This window comes from Phyllobates terribilis, unplaced genomic scaffold (genome assembly GCF_046119375.1).
Source record: "Phyllobates terribilis strain yellow unplaced genomic scaffold, ASM4611937v1 Scaffold_2__4_contigs__length_985480577, whole genome shotgun sequence".
NCBI lineage: Eukaryota > Metazoa > Chordata > Amphibia > Anura > Dendrobatidae > Phyllobates > Phyllobates terribilis.
This window is the reverse complement of record NW_027362762.1, coordinates 298,058,576-298,079,066: the sequence shown is the minus strand read 5'-3', so window position 1 is coordinate 298,079,066 and position 20,491 is coordinate 298,058,576. Positions and strand designations below refer to the sequence as shown.

General features: G+C 42.9%; 1 protein-coding gene across 1 annotated transcript in view; it reads left to right on the top strand.

Annotated features, from left to right (window-relative positions):
- The window catches only part of PCCA (propionyl-CoA carboxylase subunit alpha), a 578,010-nt gene extending 576,708 nt beyond the window's left edge, over nucleotides 1-1,302 (top strand). The window contains exon 24 of the mRNA XM_073670397.1: nucleotides 1,080-1,302. Coding sequence (XP_073526498.1) covers nucleotides 1,080-1,148 — 69 coding nt within the window. The 3' untranslated portion in view covers nucleotides 1,149-1,302. The remainder of the gene's footprint in view (nucleotides 1-1,079) is intronic.
- Nucleotides 1,303-20,491: the final 19,189 nt, after the last annotated feature.

Below are 20,491 nucleotides of genomic sequence, written 5' to 3'. Positions count from 1 at the left end.
GTGTGAATGTACAATTTTCTTAGTCAAGAAAATGCAGAAAAATTTTTAAATGAGGTGTGACCAAACTTTTGGTCTGTACTGTATATATCTATATCTATCTATATCTATCTATATATATCTATATATATATATCTATATATAGATATATATATATTATACACACACAAACTTGTGTTCTCAGTAAATATTACAATGATTCAGTAGCAGAACATTGCTCCATTAACTGTCTAAAATTTTAAATTGACGACTTTTTTATTTTTAATCAATGTATCTTCCAAAGATTTAACAAACTTATGTTTCACATGTTGGAAATGTCATTGAACACATAGTGACATAGTTTGTCAGATCGTGTCATAATTAGTAACCTAATCTGTGTAGGTAACAGAATTTCTAACCTGTTGGATTTTTATTTCAGACATCCAGTTTTTGTTACTGTATTTCTGAATATTTTATTACCATACTTTGACTATATATTGTAGACAATTATTGTGTAACTGGTGCTGTATATGAGAATGATAAGTTTACATGTCATGTATAATAATAAACTATTTTGGGGACTGATCAAATTGCAATTCATGGATGTTCATTCTTTAGACATCCCATTGAACTCTAGGGTTTATTTAGAAGAGAAAAAAATATTTGTGAATCATAATTGACAAGAAAAAAACATAACCATTGTTTCTGCAGCAAAATGCGAGGATACTTTTCTCCTTTTCAAACATGATGCTTAAAAATGTTAATGATACTTGTAAACAAACTTTTAAGACCATGCAGGCCAGAAAAACATTCCTTATCTATTTTAAATGGATGTACAGCTGAAAATCCAAAATTCCAAGCTTTCACTTTTTCTAGTGCTGCTCCTCACTATATGAATATTGCTTCTACTTGTAGCAGCTGTGTAAGGTAATCAAGCGTAATGCAAAAATTGCACATAGCTCAGTTGTATATCTTTATTACTGGTTGTACTTCCAGCTAGAGGTAACATGTAGGGCAGCTATGATCTATTTGCAATTTCTTTTTGCAATAATTTTTTTTTTCTTAGTGTATTTTAAACATTTATCTGACTTTGTCATTTACAGGTGACATCTGTACATTGCAAGGCTGGCGATACCGTGGGAGAAGGGGATCTCCTAGTGCAGCTTGAATAAATCCTAATCACTACATGACTCCATTTGACGCTTTATAGATGATTTCTGGTGAACTAGCTCATACACATGTTTTGACTTAACATTCCTCCAAAACAAATTTTATACAGTTATATTTATTACAAGTATGGGATGAATAAAACCAATAATTCCAAAATGTGTTTGTGACTTGTATGCGTATTGCATTCTAGTATATTATCTATGGTCCTTTTATGAACGTGTTAACGGTTTACTTTTCCTAAGAAATGAACAGTTCTGGTTTTAATGTACTTTGAAGAAAAAAAAATACTAAGTGATGATGATATTTATTGCAGAAAGTTATCCAAAGTGTTTTGTAGGTACATATCAACTAAATGTGCAGTGTATATAGTAGAAAAGGTCTGCATGGTTTGTGTTTGTATGATGAATCAATAGTCTGTTGTTTCTCTGTCTGTTATTGCTTCTCTATATCTAGTACTATATATCAGATTACCTTATCTTTATTATATACTATATACTTATCTCTCCCGCTGTATATATTTAAAGATAAGTATTGAATATGTTACCAACTAACGCCCTGATTCAGAAAAATATTTTTGCCAGAAATTTGGTGTAAAACACTTGAATAAGTTGCTAAATTTTTGTGCAACTCAAAGCTGTGCAAATATATTACAACTTTTGCCGTTTTCATGCCAGTGTCGCCCAGATTTGTGGGGGCAGGATGGGGGGGGTGAAGTTATCGTCAGTCTAACTCATTACCAACTGTGGCATACCTTACGCCCAGACTAGAGCAAGATTTGGGTGGGGCTCACAGAGGCGCATGCCACTTTTCAGACGTGTCTGCTTCAATAAGTGACATGCTCTTTTTAATGAATCGGGCACCTCTGACTCTAGGACATCCCCTCAACAACATCGGTCTTGATGTATCTGGGCCTATAAATTGTTTGCTGTATCTAAAAATCACAGCTCAAGACAAAGAAGCTGGTCAACTTCTCAATTTCACAGAGGCGATAAAGTTGTGCTCAAAAGTTTACATACCCCTGCAGAATTTTTCCTTTCTTGACCTTGTTTCAGAGAATATGAATGATAGCAAAAAAAACTTCTCTACTCCTGGTTATTGGCTGGGTGAAGCAATTTATTGTCAAACTACTGTGTTTTCTCTTTTTAAATCTTAATGACAACCAAAAACATCCAAATGACACTGATCAAAAGCTCACATACCCTGTGATTTTGGCCTGATAACATGCATAGAATTTGACACAAATGGGTTTGAATGCCTACTAAAGGTAACATCCTCACCTGTGACCTGTTTGCTTGTAATCAGTGTGTGTGCATAAAAGCTGAGTGAGTTTCTGGGATCCAGACAGACTCTTTCATCTTTCATCCAGCCAATGACGTTTCTGGATTGTGAGTCATGGGGAAAGCAAAAGAATTGTCAACGGATCTACTGGAAAAGGTAGTTGAACTGTATAACACAGGAAAGGGATGCAAAAAAATATCCAAGGAATTGATAATGCCAGTCAGCAGCATTCACACTGTGATTAACAATTGGAAAATCAGGGGCTCTGTAAAAACCAAACCACGGTCAGGTAGACCAACAAAAATTTCAGACACAACTGCCAGGAAAATTGTTTGGGATGCAAAGAAAAACCCACAAACAACACCAGCTGAAATTCAGGACTCTCTGAAAACTAGCGGTGTGGCTGTTTAAAGATGCACAATAAGGAGGCACTTGAAAAAAAATGGGCTGCAGAAGACAGCCATTACTGCACAAATGCCACAAAGTATCTTGCCTACAATGCGCCAAACAGCACAGAGACAAACCTCAAAACTTCTGGGACAAGGTAATTTGTAATGATGAGACCAAAATTTAACTTTTTGGCCACAACCATAAACGTTACATTTGGAGAGATGTCAACAAGGCCTATGATGAAAGGAACACCATTCCTACAGTAAAGCACGGAGGTGGATGGCTGATGTTTTGGGGATGTGTGAGCTACAAAGACATAAGAAACTTGGTAAAAGTTGAAGGAAAGATGAATTCAGCATGTTATCAGCAAATACTGGAGGCAAATTTGCACTCATCAGCCTGGAAGCTGCGCATGGGACGTTCTTGGACGTTCCAACATGCCAACGATCCAAAACACAAGGCCAAGTCAACCTGTCATTGGCTACAGCAGAACAAAGTGAAGGTAAGGAGTGGCCATCTCAGTCTCCTGACATCAATATCATTGAGCCACTCTGGGGAGATCTTAAGCGCGCAGTTCATGTTAGACAGCCCAGGAATTTACAGCAACTGGAGGCTTTTTGCCAAGATGAATGGGCAGCTTTATCATCTGAGAAAATAAAGAACCTCATCCACAACTACCAAAAAAGACTTCAAGCTGTCATTGATGTTAAAGGGGGCAATACACGGTATTAAGAACTGGGGTATGTGAACTTTTGATCAGGGTCATTTGGATGTTTTTGGTTGTCATTAAGATTTCAAAAGAGAAAACACGGTAGTTTGACAATAAATGGCTTCACCCAACCAATAACCATGAGTGGAGAAAAAGTTTTTCTGCTATCATTCATATTCTCTGAAACAAGGCAAAGAAAGGAAAAATTCTGCCGGAGTATGTAAACTTCTGAGCACAACTGTATATAATTGAACTGCGCAGGTTTAAAGATTTACGTCCTGATTCATCAAGACATGCCGATATTGATGAGGGGGTGGAGTGTGAGCTGCTTGGTTCATTAAGAGGTGCATGTCTCTCAATAAATCAGGCGACATAGACTAGAGTAAGATTTGTGTCTTATGCAACGCCGCTGCTGATCGTCATGCCACAGTCCTACCCCAGTTCCGCTTCTGACATAAAAGCTTTGATGAATCGGGGCTTTAATTTAGAGTGTCTAAAATTTCAGTAGGCCGCTAGTTCTCAATACTGCAGACACAGGCTTTCCTTGTTTTGGTATTCAATTTTTCCACTGTTGGGCTGTTTATTTTTCTCCTTGGTTTTATATGTGGTGTCAGTAACTGAATGTCTATGATGTTGCACAGTGCTGTACCTCTCTTGGACCCAGGCCATCAAAATTTAATAAGCAAAATGTTATACTTGACTTGTAGTTTTGAATAACATTTAATTTGCAATATATTCTAATGCAAAACAGGGCAAAAATTTCTGTGTTGCTCTGGTTTCATTTTTATAGCATTTACTGTATGGTAAACGTGAACTGGTAACTTTATTCTGCAGGTCAGAGGGATTACAGTGATACCAAATTTACAGTGGATATAAAAAGTCTACACACACCTGTTCAAATTCAGGTCTTAGTCATGTAAAAAAATAGTACCAAGAACCTTTTCTACCTTTTAATGTCACCCATGATCTGTACAATTCAACTCAAAAATAAACTGCAATCTTTTCAACTGGAAAAAGAAAACTAAACAACTAAAATAATGTGGTTGCATAAATATGCACATCCTTAGACTAATATTTTGTTGAAGTACCATTTGAATTTGACAGTATTCTGTCTTTTTGTGTTGGAGTCTATCAGCTGTTCATAATTCCCCGCTCCTTGACTAAGGCCACTGTTTCAGCAGCCAAAAAAGGGCTCTAAAGCATAATGCTGCCTCCACCATGAATCACTGTGGATATGGCGCTCTTTGGGAGGTGTGGAGTGTTGGATTTCCGCTAAACATACCTTTTTGGAATAATGGCCAAAAAGTTCAACCTTATCCTCATCAGAACAAAAAACAAAAGACTGACCAGCACCTCTATACAGAATAAAGATAGTGTGAACAGATACAAGCTGACATGACTGCACAATATACAAACAAGAGAAAACACAGCAGCACTCTGTAAGCTCTAAGATGTATGCAAACACTGAATATATAAGATTTGGACTGCATTATAACTGTATTGAATATACTTATAAAAGTAAAGGTACTTAGTGCATACATTTGCCAATTCATGTGTGCCCATCAACCATGGCAAGCTAACCTTTCTCTGACGGGACCCTAAATCTAATATTTATCAAACATGCCTCTCACCAGGCTACAAGCCTACAAATTTAATGGGCAGGTAAATTGTAAAACACCCTTAAACTGATGGGAAGAGTGCACAGTCAGAAGAAGGCAGTCACAACCTCCAGTACTAAACTGCAAAAGACTAACCCGTACCTCATCAGAACAAAACATGTTTTCCCACATGCAGAATTGATGTTGGTTTTGTCAAAACATAGACAGGCTTGGATGTTTGTCTTTGTAAGAAAAGGCTTCCATTCTTGCCACCTTACCCCACAGGCCAGATGAATACGGGAGATTTTTGTCACATGCAGTACACAAATAGTACTTGCCAGAAATTCCTGCAACTCCTTTAATGTTGCTGTAGGCCTCTTAGTAACCTTGCAGACCAATTTTCTTTTTGCCTTTTCGTAAATTGGTGAGGGGCATCCAGTTCTAGGTAATGTCACTGTTGTGACAAATTTAAGCCACTTCTTCTGACTGATGACTTGAAAACAATGAAAACCTTTTGCTGTGTTGTAAACTGTTTACAGACAATGACTTTTGCTGTAAAATGCACCTCAGAAAATGTCAGGAAATCCTACTAGAAAAGCTAAACTTTATGGATTTTATCAGAATCACTTTTAAATGGTGGCAGCTGTACTAACTTCTATGTAACATGAGAGACAATACCAATTATATGAAGGTGTACAAGCTTTTTCAACCATGTTATTTTACTCTTATTTCCCCTTTCAAAATGATTTCAGTTTTTATCTCAATGGATTTTTACAGATTATGGGTGTCAGTAATGGTGCAAAAAGTTCCGAAATGATTGTTCGTATTTTTTTTTTATTACAAAAACTTGCCATTTTAACAGGCAAGTGTAGAATTTTTATATCCACTCTATATAGTTAGTTTTTCTACTTATAAAAGCTTCTTTTTTTTCATTAAAGTTTATTGTTTTGTGTCAACATATTCCAAGTTCCATATCTTTCTTGCTTGGTTGATACAACTGTGTGAGGATTTTTTTTAGTTTTCTTTTTTGCGGGGTGAACTATAGTTTTTTTTATTGATACCAGTTCAGGGTACATATGACCGTAGTATTGACATACGGTATTTGAATGTTTTTTGATTTAAAATAATGTGAAATTGCAAAAACAGGTAAAATACAACTGTTTACGGAGCATTACATGTTGTAATGGTGAACTACTCAGCAGATACTTGTACATCATTGTATAACATGCAGATACTTAGCTAGGGGTTGGGTTTGGGGGGCTAAACTTCTGAGTGTGCCCCTAACCCGATAACCCTGATTACAGCTATGGTGACGCACTCTACTAGTGAATGTAGGAGAACCTCAGCAGATGACAGAGCTGTTACTGAAAAAAAAATCTCCATACAAAGACCAATGCTGATATTACCGCCATATGGTGACATATAGCGGTAGATACCAGTCCTGCAGAACATGAAAGACATTACAGTACAGTTATAGATGGTAACTAACAGCTGACGTTCTTTCTGGAGGAGTCGTTCACCTGTCTTTTCCATCTGGCCCAGACCGACATGACCACTTCTTCCAGCTAGGACTCTTCTGCAGAGATTACAACAAAGACACATTAGACGTCTCACATTTCAGGCATTGTCTCCATTTATCCCCAACCTGCATAAACTCCTTATCCTGCTGAGTCCCCACTGTCCTATGTGTCCCTATTACTGCACCTGCTGTGTGGTACGGTGTGCCCTCTAATTTCCCTGCTACTGGCACCCTAGATTCCCCTTTCATTGCATTCGTAAAGTATGATGGCCCTACTGTACCACACCCCTCAACTGTCCCAGAAAAGTATGGTGACTCCAACACAATATGATTCCCCAGCTGTGACCGCACACAGCCTCCATGCAGTATAATGGGCTTACATACAATATAATTGCCCCATGCCTCTCCACACTGTATAATTGCTCCCACACAAACCTTCACACTGTATAATTTCTTGCATTTAGTTTAAAGGCCCCCACATAGTCCTCTATACAGCATAATGCACCCCATAGTCCATACAGCGTAATGCACCCCACAGCACATATAGCATAATGAGCCCCATAGCCCATACAGTATAATGCACCCCCATAGTCCATACATAATAATACACCCCACAGCCCATACAGTATAATGCATCCCACAGCCCATACAGTATAATGCACCCCATAGCCCTTACAGTATAATACACCCCATAGCCCATTCAGCATATTGCACCCCCATACAGTATAATGCACCCTCATAGTCCATACATAAATCAGCCCACAGCCTGTACAGTATAATGCAACGCACCCCCATATAGTATAATGCACCCCTTAGCCCATACAGTATAATACACCCCATATCATATTCAGCATAATGCACCCCCATATAGTATAATGCACCCCCATATAGTATAATGCACCCCAAAGCACATGCAGTATAATGCACCCCATATAGTATAATGCATCACATAGCCCATTCAATATAATGCACCCCCAGTCAGTATAATGCACTCCATAGACCTCAATACAGTTTAATAGCCCCCACAATGTTCTAAAAAAATAATAAAATACAATACTCACCTTTCCTCCTCACTCCCCGCTGATCTTGTGGCCGCAGCTTGTGTTCTAAGCGACACACAGCTCAGCATACAGGACGCTACATAGTGACGTCAGACGCCAAGGAAGAATGATGGGGGAGGAAGCGTCAGCTGACGCTCCCTTCTCCATTGCGTTCAACTGTATCGGAGTTGCCGATACAATTGAACTTGGGGGGGAGGGGGGGCAGCTCAAGGGCCTCATACCGGCAAAGCAGGGAGATCGTGTCTCCCTGTTCTGCCGCAGAGTTTAACTATCGGCGCACGCTGATACAGTTAAAACTAGCGTAGCTCAGAGTTGGGCCCCTCGCAGCCCGGGACGGCCGCACCCTTTGCCTCCCCTGTACCTACGCTACTGATAACATGTATATTACCTAAATCAAATGTACAAATGGACTTTATATATAGGGACATAATTTCTGAAAAGACATCAGAAACAACGTCAAAAAAAGAACGATCAAAACATCCGGATATATATAGAGTGTTTATTTAATACAAACTTTATTGATAAGATAATAAAAATATACAGGTAAGTGAAACATGATGGCAGGGAAGACACCTGCATGTGATAAAGACAAATGCGTGCCATGCAGGATAAGATCAGGATATCCTATACACCACACACAGTTGTGGACACTAGAATGTGTTAGTACATTAATCATAGCATATTGCAACACCCAATATGGCTTGTAACTGAAAGTACTTAACTGTAATGCAAAACCACCAAGGGTAAACTGATGGCAGATATAAGGTAGGTGATCATATCATATACCTGATGAGTTATGACCACGGGGGGCAGTATATATCCTGGATGGATGCACGTCCGCCCCAACGCATGTTTCGGCGGAGCCTTCGTCATGGGGCAGTGCTAGAGAGGACTGTGGGATTTTTATAGACCGTGTCCACCAATACCGCTGCGCCGAGGACTCGGAAGTGACACATGCAGCGTCATGGTAACCATAGCGTCCCACGGCATCAAGTGGTGAGCGGCGTCAGAATCACGTGGGAGACACGTGACCCGAAGCAGGTCCTCACATGAAGATGCCGAAGGCCGGGAGACGCGCAGGGACCATGGTGCATACAGGTCCTAAACCAACACCAGGAGACTATCTGCATCATACTGTGAAAATAATGCATGTTTAATTTTGTATGGTAACAATTCAGTAGTCAGTAAGGGATCCAAGGATCCTTCTTCCTACAGCTCCATGGAACAGCGATGGGGGCCTCCTTTGCCCCGGCTTATGCCAACTTGTTCCTGGGGCTGTGGGAGAGGGACCTGTCTCTGCCAGATCGGCAGTTATCAATGGACCGCGTCCCCTTTTGGAGCCATTACATTGATGACACTTTGCTGATCTGGTAGGGGTCACTTCAGTCTTTGCATGAGTTCATGGAAGTGCTAAATAGAAATGATATGAACATCCATATCACATATTTAGGGTTGTCATCAATTTCTTAGATGTCACTATTGGGAGAAACAATGAAAGCGTCCTACAGACTGACATCTATAGGAATAGTACGTCCACAAATATGCTTCTACACCCCACCTCGTCCCACCCCAAGTCCATGATACAGTCAGTATCACAAGCAGTGTAATTTGACCGTTGTTATGCTGCAAATTGAGATTCTGACTTGGCTTTTATCCTAAGTCATATTGCGCGACTCGTTAAAGGCTTGCTTGTGACTTGTAGGATTGCTGCTTCCAATAGGTGGCACTATAGAGTTCAAGTCCTCTTTTTCTCTGAAGGGGCAATTTGCATGCTGCAACTATGGAACGAAATCTGCATCAGCGATTTTGCCATGAATGGGACTTGTTTGCATACTCTTAATGGTAAAGTTTCAGAACTTACATTTATCTAAGTAATGATAATGGAGGTGTGTGGCTTGTTTTTTTTTTAATTAAATCAAGTACAGTTTTAAAGGGTGGTCCAAAACTAACATTGATTTTAAATGGCAGTCTATTTAATGTAATAATTAATGATGAGCCAGCACTAAAATGCTCGGGTCGAGGAAATCGTAATGCTTGGGTGCTCGACCCAAGTAATGAGTACAATCTAAGTCCATGGAAACTCAAGCATTTTTCCGCTGTCCCCAGAGGTCTGGAGGGGGCCTAAAAATTGGTCAAATCCATTAAAACAGTGCTGAAATGACATGGGAACATCATGGGGAAGACCCCTGGAAATATCTCTGAATCTCAAGTCACTGCTGTGAACAATGTTATCAGAGTATTATGCCACTTTTACAGACTGACAATAAAACATACAAAAATGAAGCTAAAATGGATTTTCCTGGAAAAATATTAAGAAAAATTCTTTCCAGGGTAATGATTTGTATACAAGGCAAAATAAATAAACAAAAATACTCCTCCACAACTTGGGCTATGTTCACACGTAAGGTTTTTGATGCGTTTTTGCACTTTTGCATTGCTTTCAATGGTGAAAAATACATTCACCAGTAAATGTAATTTTAACATTTTACTGCCGTATCTGGTCATGTGGTGTGTGAGACATGATCAGACACCTCCTGTTTCATTTATGAAAAAGGGACTCTTAAAGTCACAAGCCTATTTTTACAGGGCCATCAGATGACCCTTACTATTGTTAAAAGGCCAGCAGTTGGCCCTTACTATTGTTAGAGGGCCATCAGCCGGCTATGCTTTGCTGCCACTACCTCTTACATACATAAGCTACAAAGAAATTGTGTATGGACAAATTAAATCAGGAAAAAAAATTAAGTTTGATTAATTTCTGTCAAATTTGAAAAATTTCTGCCAACTTCGATGAATTTCTGTGATAAATTTCTGTCAACCTTGATTAATTTCTGAGTACCGAACATAAAAATTATGAATCGGCCAATGAGTGCATGGACAACATCAATCAAGTTATGCACTGTGGAAGATATGTATGTGACCAGAATATGAACACTCATTTCCAGCTGATGATACCACCTAACACCTGCCCCTATTCTAAAAGCAGCTAACAACGGTATCAATAGGGAATATAACTTTTTTTTTCAGCACGGAGAATAATACAATAATCCCTGACTAGATGCCTGTAAGACGCTATCCCTACTGCTATAGGTCACCCGTACACGAATCACAGATAAGAGAGGTAATATTGTACAAGAAAAAATATAATTTAACCAGCTCTCAAGAGGTTTTTTTTAGTATGTTGCAGCACCAAACTGTGGAGGAACGAAAGCAACCCTGCCTGCTTTGATGAATTTCTAATTACAGATCACCATTAAAAATTATGAATCGGTCAAAGAGTGCATGGAAAAATCAAGTTATGTACTGTAGAAGATATGTATGTGACCAGAATATGAACACTCATTTCCTACTGATGATACCTGGCACCTGTTCCTATTCTAAAAGCAGCTAACAGCGATGTCAATAGGGAATAGATTTTTTTTTTTTTGCATAGAGTATCCCTGACTAGATACTGGTAAGATGCTATCCCTACTGCTATAGGTCACCCATACATGAATCTCATAAGAGAGATAATATTTTGCAATAAAAAATAGAATTTAACCAACTCCAAAGAGTTTTTTTTGGTAAGTGGCAGCACCAAACTATGTAGGAATGCAAGCAACTCTGCCTGCTTTGATGAATTTGAGTGCAGACTATATTAAAAAACATGAATCGATCAATGATTTTTTGAAAAAAGAAATCAAGTTATTAGACCGTGTAAGAGATGTATGCAACCAGAATAAACACTCAGTTACAGCTGATGATAGCTGCGTTTAGAATAGGGACAGGTGCCTAGGTAACAGCGGTATCAATGGGGAACAGAGTTTTTTTTTGTTTGCTTGCAGCAGCAAAAGTATAAGGCAATAATCCCTGTCTAGATGTGTGTAATACACTATCCATACTGCGATAGGTCACTCGTACACAAATTTCAGATGAGGTAATATTATAGAATATGTTTGAATTGGGCTTCTCGTTATTTAGGAGTGGGTCTCCTATACTGTTATTGCTTATGCAGTAAGTGCAAGGGCTGCCAAATATTAGGACGCACTCCAATACCAATTTGAAGAGACGTAGTGGAGGGCCTCATTAAAAAATGTATTTTCCATTATTAAGGAGTGGTCTCCTAGACTGTTATTGTGTATGCAGCAAGTTCCAGGGTTGCCAAAAATTAGGATGCTCTCCAATACTAATTTAAAGAGACATAGTGGAGGGCCTCAGTAAAAAATGTATTTTCCATTATTAAGGAGTGGGTCGCCTAGATTGGTAATGCCAATGCACTAAGTGCATGGGCTGAAAAACATTTGCTCCTAGAGGGGTATACATATATATTTTATGGAATGTTAGAGGTAGGCCTCTAAAAATATTTCCTACGGGCATCATAAACACCCTTAAACAAAATTATGCGGGTGTTGCATGATGGTCACCCTGGTGATATGGTGGTGGAGAAGGAGGAGGACGACAAACAAAATCCCGAAGCATATACCCATGTCTGGGTGTGAAGGGGTGCATGGGAATAGAGCCTCCAAAAAAAAAAACACTGTATTTGAGTTTATGTTCCGCTGCTATCATCTGGTTGTGTTGAGAAGTCTGGCCCAATCCAGTCCTTGTTCATTTTGATAAGTCAGCCTGTCAGCATTTTCAGCTTACAGGCGGATGCACCTATCATTGAGAATACCCCCAGCGTCACTAAAAACCCGCTCTGACAAAACGCTACTGGCAGGGCAGGCCAGGACCTCCAAGATGTAGACAGACCGTTAATGCTATGTGTCCAGCTTGGATACCCAATAGTTGTAAGGCACAGAGAAATCACAGAGGACCCTGGTATGGTCAGCAAGGTATTCGTTAAGCACCTTCCAAAATGTTTCCCTGCTTGTCAGTGTACCCCGGCATCAGGGCCTGGGCGCTGGGAGGGTCTGAGAAAACTGTCCCAGACCTCCATCTGGTTTGTGTCTCCCTCGCCTGTACTCCTTGGTTGTCCAAGGAACTGTGATCTCTGCCGCCAGCGTTGTCAGCTGGAAATTTGATAATTCTTCAACAAGGACCTTCTGGTACTGCAACATTTTATTAGACCTCTCTGCCACGGGAAGGAGAGATAGAAAGTTCTCCTTGTAGCACGGGTCAAGAATTGTGACCAACCAGTTGCCCAAAATGCATACAGCGCGAGGCTCATGGGAAAGGCAGCTGAACATAAAGTCAGCCATGTGTGCCAGACTGCCAACAGCCATGACTTCCCTGTCCTCATTAAGAAGACAACTGTCCATGTTCTCCTCCTCATCATCATCCTCCCCCTCTTCAGGCTATCAATGCCTAACAGACAGTATGAATGTGGTGTGGGTAGTACCATCTGTAGCGCAGGAAAACTCCTGTTCCTCCTCCTGCTCCTCATTATCACCCAATCCATGTTGAGATGAGATCACGTCAGACATTCATGCCCACTCATCAGCTCTTATATGCGGAGGCTGCCTGGAATACCGACGGGCGTGTTGAAGCTGGTAATCAACAACTGCCCTCTACTGCTCACAAATCCTTCCCAACATATGCAACATTGAGTTCCAATGCGTGGTTACATTGCACACCAGTCAGTGAGCTGGAAGCTGCTGAAGCACTGCCAGGGCGGCAGAAACTGTAGCTGACTTTTGGAAATGGGCACACACCCGGCGTACTTTCACAAGCCGCTCAGGCAGATCTGGGTAGGTTTTGAGAAAGTGCTGAACCACTAAATTGAGGACATGGGCCAGGCATGATAGGTGTGCGAGGTTGCCAATCTTTAGAAACGCCACCATGTTCCGGCCATTGTCACACACGACCATGCCTGGCTGTAGGTTCAGCGGTGAGAGCCACAGATCTGCCTGCTCTGTTACAGCTTTCAACAATTCTGCAGCACTGTGCGGTTAGTCTCGTAAGATTAGCTTCAGCAGAGCCTGTTGCCACTTGGCTGAGGCAGTGCTTCCAGAGTGCGACTGATGTCATTTTGGAGACGGAGGCTGAAGAGGAGGAGTGGGTGCCGGAGCTGTAGAATGTGGGGGCAACCCTGATTGACCCAAGGCCCGCAGTCCTTGGCGTCAAGAGGACGTGTTCCGTCCCAGGATCTGACTGGGTCCCGGCTTCCACAATATTAACCAGTGTGCCATCAGTGAAATGTACCATCCCTGACCACTGTTAGAACTCTCCTGTTAGGTTTTTTTAGTTTACTGGTCACATGACCATTTTTGCCTATTTGATCCGGCTCCGCCCTCCTGGTCTTGCTGGACTTCATTGTATTTACTACTCTTGAGCTAGCTTGGTGCTCTGTTGCCGTTCTCTGTTAGTTTTGCTAGGTCTTCTGACCTCTATGCTTTTTGTTGTGTGTTTGTCTTTGACTGCTACTATTTCTGCTAGGAGGTGTCCAACTTATCCCAGTCCCTAGTTCTTGTAGGGATCCCTCCCTCACATCTATAGGTCTTCGTTCAGACTAGCCGAGGACTTTAGCGGGTCTGATCGCAGGATCAGGTTCCCCGTTACATCGTAGGGATCTAGTTTAGTTCTATTGTAGGGACAGTTCTCCTGTCTTTCCTTAGTCCCTGTAGCAGATCATAACAACCACAAGCACTTGTCCACGTGTCCGTGGTTAAGTGGACCTTCCGAGTAATTGCGTTGGTGAGGGCATGGGTAATGTTTTGGGACACCTGCTTGTGTAAGATGGGGAGGGCACACCGGGAGAAATAGTGGCTGGGGACCGAGTACCGAGGGACGGCCACCGCCATGAGGCTGCGGAAAGCTTTATTCTCCACGAGCCTAAAAGGCAACATTTGCAGTGAAAGCAGTCTAGAAATATGGCAGTTTAGTATTGTGGCCTGTGGGTGGATGGCTGTGTATTTGCGCTTGCGTTCCAAAGACTGGGGTAGGGACAACTGAATGCTGCGCTGGGACATAGACATGGTTGCTGACAATGGTGGTGCAAGAACAGGTGCAGGGTGGGAGGCATCTTCGCTTGTGTCATGGACAGAGGATTGGCATGCACTCACAACAGCAAAACAGGCAGTGGTGTCACCCACAGACACAGTCTCTGGAACCTGGCGTTCGGCCCAACTAGTCGGGTGCTTTGCTGTCATGTACCTCAGCATGCTGGTGGTGGTCAGGCTGGTAGTTTTGCTGCCCCTGCTGATGCTGGCATGGCAGATGTTGCAAATAGCCTTTTTTGGGTTAACTGGACTTTCTTTAAAAAAGAGCCAGACTCAGGAAAACCTAACAGTTGGACTGGCAACTTCCCTCGTATTGGTGTTTTGGGGAACAGTTGCCCGCCTTGTGTTTGTGGCCACCCCACTGCTTCTTCCTGCCTGTTGCAGTGCTACACCTCCCTCCTCCTCTGCATTGCTGTCCTCGCTATGCATGTCACCTTCCCAGTTTGGGTCAGTGACTTCATTGTCCACCACCTCGTCTTCCATGTACGCACCCTGGACCTCCTCCTGACTTGTTTGCAATTGTCTCATCATCATCCACATCTTGTGACAGCAATTGCACTTTCCCACTGTCGTCTTTGTGTGAGAGTGGCTGCTCAAATATTTGGGCATCGCTACATGTGATCTCCTCTTGCCATGATTGAAGCCGACCGAGCAAGATGCCAGAATCTATAAATGGAAATGTGAACAGTGTCCAAGTGTGGGATCACTGGTCTCCGGGCACTCTGCATGGTGGGGGAAAGAAGGATCAGGGTGAGGAATATGTGGTCCAGACTCACGGCTGCTGAGACTGGACTGTGTGGAAGACAGGTTGGTGGTGGTGGCAAACTGACTGGAAGCATTATCTGCTATCCAACCAACAACCTTTTCACACTGGTCTGGCTTCAAGAGTGGTGTTCTGCGGCCCACTAGAAATGGGACGGGAAGATAGGTCAACATGATGTGGGTGCTTGATGTGTTCCCTCAGCAGACACAGTTTCATCTTGCCCACAGCCTAGACCTCTGTGTGCATCTCGTCCACTTCCCCGTCACTTACCACACACCTTGCCAATTTTAAATGGAGTTTAATATTTTGCAGCTTGCAAAAAAATGGCAGTTATTACCGCAGTAATATTTGATCACGTCTGAAGACCAATTTTTTTTAGGCAGTGCTGGTATAGAGATGCTATTGGTCATCGACTAAGTGTGGATATGTTTTGAACGCACAACTGGCACACTTTAAAAGGAGTATGATATTTGTTAGCTTCCAAAAAAATTCAGGATTAATACTGCAGTAATATTTGACCACCTGAGATGATGGAAAAGTTTTTCTGCTTGCACAATACATCAATACTATTCAAATCAACCAAATCTGGCTGTATGCTGCTAACAAGCAAATGGAGCAGTAAAAATGGTGTATTATATTGCTTTTCACCAAAATTATCAGGATTAAGAGCAAAAAGAATATTATTAATTAGCCCTGATATCTAGGGCTATTGATAGGAATTCTAGCAGCAGAAAGAACGTGCAATGGACCCTATTCTGTACTATACTAGCTCTCCACAAACTCTGCGTAACTAGTGCTATCAGCAGGATTAATATTCCACAGAATGAGCCCTTAGGACTGTTAGTGTAGATTAATACTAGTGGTGTGGAATCTGTTTAAAATAAGCGCCAATTCTCTCCCTTGCTCAGCTGCAGCTTTCCCTTTTCTGCCTGTTTGACCGGTAGACTGTGATGAGCATAGGGTCCCGGGTCTTATATAGACCCGATGACACTATGTGGCCAGTACAGTGACTGTCATGCAATCCGTGCATGATAATTGGATGCCTAATATGTACAAAACATGTGGGGCGGGCACTCGAGCTCCTGCTCGAAAATTCAAAAAATACTCGCCGAGCAACGAGCATCTCGGGCGAATGACAAGCAGTGATGAGCATGCTCGCTCATCACTAGTAATAGTCTAATAGCTATTCTATTCTACTTAAAAGGTCCATATTGTTCCCTCTGAACACTATAGAAAAGACCTCTTATACCACATAATGAGCATAGAAAAAAAATAAAAATAAAAGCAATTCTTGAACTGCTATTTATCTGTTCATTCTGCCTTCCAAAAATCTGTATAAGGCCAGATTCACATGTATACCGAATTCACATATCCATGTGTCGTGGTCAGAGTACGGACCATAATGTAGGGACCAGCCACGGGTCTCCTGACCTGAACTTAAGTCTCATAGAGGCTGTTGAGTTCTAGTAGAGAGGCAAATGGCTTGAAAATGCATATTGTGCCTATCATATCGCGTCATATGTGGCCTACGCTGAATCACCTTGGGATATCCATCTAAGGTCTCGTTCACATGTCAGTTTTTTGCGTACGAGTGTTAACTTTTTTTTTTTCTTTACATACAAGAAAAACTGGTTAATATCGGATGAAACTCTGATGATACTCTGATGAAAATCACTGATGAAACTGAATGAAAATCGCACAAAAAAGCTATTTCAAACAAAACCCCTGATGGAATTATTCACTATTATCAGGCAGATGGAATTACTTTGGCATCTATTCCGGCAGAATCCGTCTTTTAAACTCTCTTTTTTAGCACACAAAAGGTTGACTATATTTGTGTACAGGCCTAAAAAGACAGGACACTGTCAGAACAGAGGTCATGCTGAGACATGACACTCACATAGTGACCGTTATTAGTGGTTGTAACCATGGATACCTAAGCTACTGCAATGCCCTGCAAAATGGGTAAACCAAATAGCTAATCAGAAGCACTATACTACATTTCTAATTGGTGGTATTTGCTAATATTATTATTATTATTACACCTACTACACATTGGGATAGGTACATGGAGAAGGGGATACACCTTTTAAATCCATCGAGTACATCTTATAGCCTAATATGTTTATGCAAAGGAAGCCAAAAATCCCCATGGAGCAGACACTAATAGCTCCATATTAGGGGAGAAATTCCTTCCTGACTCCACATACGGCAATCAGACTAATTCCCTGGATAAATGTCCCATCACAGAATCTAGTACCCATAGCCTGTAATATATTTTTAAAGAAAGGCATCCATAGTCCATTGCTCACAGTAAAGAATCTGCATCTGTGATTACAATAAAACCTATCCTCTAGGCCATTGTTTCCCAAACCCATTCCTCATGGCCCCCCTTCACATCATGTTTTCAGAATTTCCTTAGGTGAATTTCCTTAGGTTTGCATAGGTGAAAGAACCTGTGGCAGTTTCAGATGCCTTAATAATAATTCCATTACCAGTGCAATTACCTAGATGTAAAAATCTCATTAGAAAGAACTCTGTACTGTCTCCTCATATATTTGTACGTTGTAATAAGATTGCCCTTAAGCCTTCGTTTATATAAACTCAATAACTCCAAGTTTGATAACCTGTCTTGGTATTGCAGTCCACCCATTCCCTTAATAACCTTGGTCTCTCTTCTCTGCACCGGTTCAAGTTGACCTATGTACTTCTTATAGTGGTATGTAAAAGTTTGGGCACCCCCTCGTTAAAATTACTGTTATTGTGCACAGTTAAACAAATTGAAGATAAAATGATCTCTAAAGGGGCTAAAGTTAATATATTCATTATGTGTGGTCATTTTTTACATTTTAAAAATTACAAAGAGGAAAATGGGCCAATGTAAAAGTTTGGGCACCCTGCATGGTTAGTACCCTAGTAGCACCTCAATTTGCAAGTAACACAGCTTGTACACACTTTTTGTAGCCATCCAAGAGTCTTTCAATTCTTGTATGAGGGATTTTCATCCATTCTTCCTTGGAAAATTCTTCCAGTTCTATGAGATTCCTGAGTCATTTTGCATGCACTGTTATTTTGAGGTTTAGCCAGGGGCGGAACTACCGCCCATGCAGCCGGTTCATTGAACGGGGGCCCCGAGGGAGAGGGGGCCCCTCCAGCCTCCAGCAGGGCCGCCATCAGGGCATGACTGCCCTGACTCCAGTATGGGGCCCGGCCGGTAGGGGCCCCCTCGGGGGCCCCCCTCTTGTGCGTCTCTCTCCTCATGGGGCCCCCGGCCCCATGCTATGCGCCTGGTCCGGGACATTTCAGCGCTGAGCTGCGCTGTTGCAGCAGCGCCTTCATGATTCCCCTGACTTCCGGTCATGTGACGGTGCCGTCACATGGCCGGAAGTCAGGAGAACCTGCAGTCAGCGATTTGGACGAGCGCCAGGATTCTGCAGGGATCGCATGGGGGTAAGTATAACAAGTTTTATTTTTTTTTAAATACAATTAACTAGGAGTGGGGGGAATGGGAGATGCACATGGGGGGGAGGGGAGAGATGAGAGATGCACATGGGGGAGGGGAGAGATGAGAGATGCACATGGGGGAGGGGAGAGATGAGAGATCCACATGGGGGGGAGGGGAGAGATGAGAGATGCACATGGGGGAGGGGAGAGATGAGAGATCCACATGGGGGAGGGGAGAGATGAGAGATGCACATGGGGGGAGGGGAGAGATGCACATGGGGGGAGGGGGGGACATGGGAGATGCACATGTGTGTAGGGGGGGAGATGGGAGATGCACATGTGTGTGGGGGGGGGAGATGGGAGATGCACATGTGTGTGGGGGGGGAGATGGGAGATGCACATGTGTGTGGGGGGGGAGATGGGAGATGCACATGTGTGTAGGGGGGGGGATGGGAGATGCACATGTGTGTAGGGGGGGGAGATGGGAGATGCACATGTGTGTGTGGGGGGGATGGGAGATGCACATGTGTGGGGGGGGGGATTGGAGATGCACATGTGTGTGGGGGGGGGGAGATGGGAGATGTACGTGTGTGGGGGGGGGAGATGGGAGATGCACATGTGTGGGGGAGATGGGAGATGCACATGTGTGGGGGGGAGATGGGAGATGCACATGTGTGGGGGGGAGATGGGAGATGCACATGTGTGGGGGGGGGAGATGGGAGATGCACGTGTGTGGGGGGGGAGATGGGAGATGCACATGTATGTGGGGGGGGAGATGGGAGATGCACATGTGTGGGGGGGGGGATGGGAGATGCACATGTGTGTGGGGGGGGAGATGGGAGATGCACATGTGTGGGGGGGGGATGGGAGATGCACATGTGTGTGGGGGGGGGGAGATGGGAGATGCACATGTGTGTGGGGGGGGGATGGGAGATGTACGTGTGTGGGGGGGGAGATGGGAGATGCACATGTGTGGGGGAGATGGGAGATGCACATGTGTGGGGGGGAGATGGGAGATGCACATGTGTGGGGGGGGGAGATGGGAGATGCACATGTGGGGGGAGATGAGAGAGGTGCACATGTGGGGGAGGGGGATGAGAGAGGGGCACATGTGGGGGAGGGGGATGAGAGAGGGGCACATGTGGGGGAGGGGGATGAGAGAGGGGCACATGTGGGGGAGGGGGATGAGAGAGGGGCACATGTGGGGGAGGGGGATGAGAGAGGGGCACATGTGGGGGAGGGGGATGAGAGAGGGGCACATGTGGGGGGGAGGGGGTGAGAGAGGGGCACATGGAGGGGGATGAGAGCTGCACATGGGGGGGTTTGAGAGCTGCACATGGGGGAATTGGGAGTAGGGGGATAATGAGCTGCACATAACGAATGTGGGGTGGGGGAGAGTAAATGATAAATGATGATGGGGTGGGGAGAGCACGGACATGATATAATGAATTGGGGCAGGGGGTGCATGTAAATATTGAATGCGGGGAGCAGGAAGTATAGAGTAGGGGGCGTTGCGGATGCAGGAGTGTGACTGGTAACAAATTGGCGGAAAGAGTAGAGGTTCTAATTAAATTATATATTAAGTGCCTATTTACAGTTAATGGGGGCACAGTGGTGGATTACAATTTATATTTGGAATGGTAGGTTGCCTAATAACTAACCA